This window comes from Athene noctua, chromosome 2 (genome assembly GCF_965140245.1).
Source record: "Athene noctua chromosome 2, bAthNoc1.hap1.1, whole genome shotgun sequence".
NCBI lineage: Eukaryota > Metazoa > Chordata > Aves > Strigiformes > Strigidae > Athene > Athene noctua.
In genome coordinates this window covers 146809761-146815934 of record NC_134038.1, presented here as the reverse complement: position 1 = coordinate 146815934, position 6174 = coordinate 146809761, and the positions used below count along the sequence as shown (strand labels likewise).

Genomic DNA, 6174 nt, shown 5'->3' with positions numbered 1-6174 from the left:
AGCTGCAATGTGCAATGCCTGAGACTTCTTGGGCTTTGCCTTTGACTCTTGGTTTATCTTCTGTGCTGCTTCTTGTCCTGGAGAAAGGAGCAGTGATGTTTGCCGAGAGGGGCTTCAGAACTGCTGCGAGGGAGGGCAGGATGATGGAGAGCTGCCTGGAGGCAGCATTTCCAATCCAATCACTTATTGCTGCGGCCAAGCCGTAACATTTGTAAAGGAAGTCCCCAGATTGGAAGTCACTTGGGAGCAAGCTGGCTTGGGAAGCATCTGTTGGTCTGAAGCATACAATCAAATTTTGACTCAAGATGGAAAAGTCATTTAAATCCATGCCACCAGTGGCTTACAGTGCTTTTTCCATTTTCAGAAATGAAATCTTTTCATCACAGTGACAGCAAATTACATGAAGAAGTAGCTGTAGTAAAGGGGCTCTGGTGGTTTGTGTACACACATGCATTAGTTTAGTTATATAAAACCATAAAATTGCATAAAGGACCAAAGTGCTCAAGTACATTAAATAACACCAAAATAAAATTAACTTGAATGCAAACTTTGAACATTTTAAAATTTTACCTGAGCCACTGATTTGACAAGGTTCAACTTAAGAAAGCACTAATTCCATTTAACAGACAGCTTTTGGGGCAGGAGAGGTTAAGAATTTACATGTATGACAAGCTGATGAATAGGTATTTGGAGAGTTGGACTAGCCTTCTAATAACTCATGTAAACTTCCACTGTTTGCTTTATTTTAAATATTTATAAAATCTGATAATTGTCTCCCTGCCAGTTTTGTGGGTTTACAACTAATGAGTTTTCCTCTTAAGTGAACTAGCCATATTGAAGAAAGCAAACTCCCAAATCAGCTGTGATGTGCTGTCAAAATTTTCCAGAAGAGACAAGAGCAGTGGTGGTTACAGTAAGACAATGCTCATTCCAAATAATTTAACATAGGCCCATGTAAGTAAAATATGAACTACACTGGTGGCGTAAAGCAGATTTAATTTTATTTCAAAACCAACCTGCAGTAGACCTTGAGACTCCTGTGCTCAGACACCTGTATTTTTAATGATGCTGTGGCCTGCTAAAGGAAGACTGAAAAGCTGCAGTATCTGACCAACTCACCTGTGTTTTCTTCTGACCTTCAGACAGACCCTGCAAAGAACCATGGTCACAGAGGTTTCCCTGTTGCTTTGTGTAGTTTGCATACAAAAAGACATAAGGGCTTTGGGGCGGGAGAGGCGTTGGTGGGTGTTTTTTAGGGGTCAGGCTTTTGCCTCTGTAGGGGGAGTGGTGTGCTACTTGCAATTGCATGAACACAGGACAGCGGGCTGTGCTTATGAGCACTAAAAGTAAACCCTCAATTCAGTTGCAGTTGAATCATTTAAAAAAATATATCTGTTCTCTGTAGTAAATGTGATGTGAACTCAGATAAGTATCCAGCAGAATGTATTTCATTGTATTTTAAGATGGAAGAGACAAGCGATTCAAACATCAAGATATAGTAATTAAATAGTAAGATGACATGGTGGTTAAGTATGGATGTTTGATCTAGGGGAAAAGCATGGAAGAAATAACCAGATGCTTACTGTTACTGATTTTTAACTGGATGGGACACTTACATTTTTAACTGTATTTGACTATTTTTGGAGTAGCAAACAGAGAACACAGGAATTACTTGAGGAGGAGTATGGCTGTAGTAAATATGAGGCAGAATGGGTTTCTGTCTTACAGATTAATCACTGGGTGATGTCTTGGACTGCGATGGTTGGTAGTTCCACTCCTCTTTCAAAGTCCTGAGTGGCAGTTTGTAATGCTCAGCTTTCCTCCGAGTTTTCATTTTACTCTGTGAAGGCAAACTTTTAAGTATATGATGCCCATTTCCTCCTTCCTTTTAGATCTTGCATTTGTAGGGGGCTTGTCTCAGGAGTTTGAAGAGAGCTTTAATATACTCAAAGAGTGTAGTCTCAAGTGAAAAATGTGGGTGTCCTGGGTGGTTGCCAAGTTCTTCCCAGCTGCTGTGAAGAGGCAGAGATAGGCCCTTGTGCTGCGGAAACTGACAGCTGCCTTGCTGCACTGTGCTCGGTGACAAATTAGTCTTCTAGTTTTAAGACCTTAATCCATCAATGTCAACCAATAGTGCCACACAGTGGAAGATTTTAAACTGGCTGAGCACATGGTTCCTGTTAAAGGAGGTAAGCACAGGGCACAGGCTCCTTGTATGGCTGCTGTGAAAGCAGAACAACCTTGCGAAAGCTTCTAGTTGTAACAGTGTTAAAACTGGAACTGTAAGCATTTCATAATGTCACCTTAATTTTTAAGGTCACGTGTTAGGGAACACCAGGCACTTATACAAATGTTAACTGTGATGGGGCAGTGGTGTTGCTGTGCTTCACACTTTGGCTGACTTACTCGAGTTAGTCCCTGCCTCTGCACTTAACGCAACTTTTTCGCATTAACAGGCTAACTTGCAAACGCTGGAGACACACCTAGATTAATTCCACCAATTGTCTACTCCTATGCAGAATAATAATGTGTAAGAATCCTCCAGAACCGATTTCAAAGTGAAATGAATAGAGATATGAAGTATTGCATGTCTGCACTGCTGTTGGCTCCCTTAGTCACCTGGAGCTGGCTACTCCCAGGAAGTACAAGGCAGTTAACATGTTGTATTTTGCTGGGAGGTGGAGGGGCTGTGAGGGGAAGACAGCCAGGCTTCCTGAGCTACACCCCCTCCTCATTCCTGAGTAACTTCTGACAAAATAGATGTACTTTTTAAAAATTATTCAACATGTAGCAAAAAAGCTTCCAGTTCACTGCAGAAGTGCAGCTGAAGGCTTTGTCAATATTATTGATGTTTTCCTATATTGATTAGAATCTAGGGCTGCTTCCTCTTAACCTGGGTAGGCAGGAGAGGTTGCAGCTGAGAAAAACAAAACCGAAAGCAATTTACTAGTATGAGTTTGTCACTTAATAGTACTCATTCTTTTATTTAAACTTTAAACATGTAAATTCAATTAAAATACAGGACATTGTGTAAGACATTAAGAAAGTGCAATGTGTGAAAATAGAGAATTCAAAACTAAGAAACATCCCATTCAGGTCATGGGTGTATCACAGAGGAAGTTGATGGCAGAGCCCAGGTCTAAGCGTGCACCACGGTAAACAACAGAGGAGCTGCAATAGCCCAGTTCTTCCTTGCACACACAAGTGTTGGTGGAGAGACATGAATGGCCAACTGCGTAATTCAGTACATGCAGTGTCAGGCTTGCCAGCAGAGCTTGGTCATCAGTGTAGAAAGGAGTTGCTACATCTTTCACATGCAGGGGAGTAATACCTGCAGGTTCAACTGGGCTTTGCTCCACTACAGACATTAATCCCTTCCCAGCAGTACTGGTCAAAGCACTGGGGTTCCGTCTCACCTGTTGAACAGACTTTCTGTGAAGCCAGAAAAGAAGAAACCCATTGCTGCTGTCTGTGTTCAGCAGCTGTGGTGGGAACCTGCTGAGTGAGCCTTCTCATGAGCCCTTGGTGCAGGCACGTGCTGCTGGCACCACACAGCACTTGCCTCTTAAGAGAATGCTCACTCCAGCCCAAATCCTCTTTGGAAATGTTTTTGACAACAATTACACCCAGGCTTGCTTGCCATAGGCTAAAAACAGTAGCAGATTTTCATAGTGGGATAACACAATTGTCACTGTCCTTAAAAAAAAAAATCTCCCACCATCTACCTTAAATTTCCTCTTCTTAAAATACATAGAGATAACCATTAATTTTCCACTAAGTGATTTGGAATATTTTTGTTTTCCCAAATGCTTGAACTGAGGAGCCAAAAGCAAGCACATGTGCAGGAAACTATTCCACAGAAGCTATTTTAAGGTGGTTAGTTTGAGGTAAATGCCACTTAAGTTTGCCTAACAAGGCAGAATGCTACGCATCTTTTCAGTTTTTCCTTCACAAGCATTTCCTAGTCATCTGGCCAATCTGCCGTCTAACAGCAGAAGCAACATTATTACTGATTAGTCCTTGCCCTTTATTCTCTTTTACTGGAACAATCTGCAATGTTAACTTAGGTAGTTCACATACTACCAAAGTCTCCAAGGCTGACTTGAATTCCCTACTTGAATTGCTTTAGTGCAGTACTGGTTTTGTGATGAAACAGCACTAAAATAAGTAAAATTTTGCATCTTCTGATGGAAAAAGTAAAAAATCCTACTACTTTTTTTTTTTTTTTTTAATCAGGGCATTCAAGATACCATGTAAGTTTTCTAAATGCAGCCTTACCTTGTAAATAATTTTTTTAATTTCAAAATGCTTCAAAAGATACTCCAAAATCATAATGGAAAGTTTTACAGACTATCTATAGCAAAGCCATTTATGCATTTGAGAGTTCTATAATTAAGCAGCTTCAAGCATCAGTATACAGAAGATCCTTGGCATGCCCCTTCTTCAATAGGGGCTCGCTTACACTTGGTTTCTTCAAGAAGTGACCTGCATGTTACACAATTAGTTTAGTTATTTACTCACCTCCACCTGTAATAATTTTGCAAGTGTGGTCACTTGCTCACTCCTGAAATGTGGAAGCTTACACAATCCTATTCTGACAGAGGAAAGTGGGGGAGGATACTGCTCTCAAATGATTTTGCCTCCAGGATGGTTTCTCCCATTCTTGGGAAAGGTCTTGATCCAATGACTTTTTCCTCTAGAGTTGAAACAGTCAGTCTGGGCCACACATGGGCATGGGGCAGCCATATCTTCAAATGATGTAGACTTAAAAATGAGTCACAGTATAGGCACAAGTACTATTCAGGCTCTCATATGACTCAACATTTTCATCAAGCAGATAAATCAAGTTGTCCCAAGAAGCTCTTCCCTTCTGCATTTGCCACCCTTCTCTTCTAGTAAGAGCATCACGAGTATCTCCATACACCCTCAGCTTCAGATGACAATTAGACTACTTTTAATATATACCAAATTTGTGATCAGTTAATACAACTGCAATTATTCGCCCTTAAGTTTTTACGTGGCCTGCCACAGATAACTAGATACAAGCTTTAAATTCCAAAAGGCCATTTGTAAATTGGTAAGAAAACCTCAAGTCCACAAAGAGGAACAGACCTTTGTAACTTCTCTTGCCAACTGTGACAGCATGCTTTATATCTTTAATTACAGAAAATTTAAAAATTGACTTTTAAGGTGAGAGATTATTTTATTTTCCATTCATCTCATTTTGTGTAACAGTTAAATTTCACACAGAAGGGTACAGATTATTTACGTCTGTTTAAATTAAGTCAAATCAAAGTCAGATATAAAATTTGAAAAGTTCATTTTAACTACACATTTGAAGTAAGCGTCTGTCTTTTTTTCTTAATTCCAGTTGCTCTGTATTCTTCTCTTTGCTTCAGATATTCTGCTTTGCATTCTTCGTAGAATAATGGATCAGAATAGCTAGAAGACAAATACATAATACTGTCTTTTATCTTGCAATATGAAACAGATATTGCATCAATAATACTCATAACTGATCTTCCTGTGACACCCAAAGAAAATTTGCCTGCCTTCCATAATAAAATACCTTTTTTTATAAAGTACATAAGCATTAAAGTTATCTTTGCAAACTAAATACTGAGTTGGTCTGCCTTTGCTCATGATATTGCTCTGTCTTAAGGCATAGTCCTTTTCAAGTTTCTACAGTGAAGCCATGAAGAGGAAAGGTAGAAAAAGGGAAAGCCCAAACTCTTGCTTGGCCGCACATGTTTTTTCATCAGTTCCCAAATACTTGAGAATAACTGTCAGTAGATCAAAGGCATTTAACCTCAATCTCTGGTTTAACAAAAAACAAACCACCAGAAAACAAAACAACCCCCTTCATCAACCAGTCAAACTCAAAAAATCCCCAACACTCATTCTGGGAAATTCCAAGAATCTAACACTCAACCTGACAGCACTGGGGACAAATTAGGACTTCCAAAAGAGACATTTCACAATCCACTGTGGTTTCAAGTTGACCTCTCTAATATCTAACAATTTCCCACTGCTGCTGTAATTGCTGTTCACAACAGCGGACAGGACACCTTCAGGACAAAGTAAAATCTTAAAAACCAGTTCAAGAAGCAAAATTGAAACAAACTTCTCATTTCTCAGTAACAGGGTATGAAGGTGCTTCTACTGCTCACCCCA

General features: G+C 39.8%; 1 protein-coding gene across 1 annotated transcript in view; it reads right to left on the bottom strand.

Annotated features, from left to right (window-relative positions):
* Positions 1-2952: 2952 nt before the first annotated feature.
* Positions 2953-6174, bottom strand: part of CMC1 (C-X9-C motif containing 1) — a 45618-nt gene continuing 42396 nt past the window's right edge. Inside the window, exon 4 of the mRNA XM_074900568.1 lies at positions 2953-5442. Within this exon, the coding sequence (XP_074756669.1) occupies positions 5328-5442 (115 nt within the window). The 3' untranslated portion in view covers positions 2953-5327. The remainder of the gene's footprint in view (positions 5443-6174) is intronic.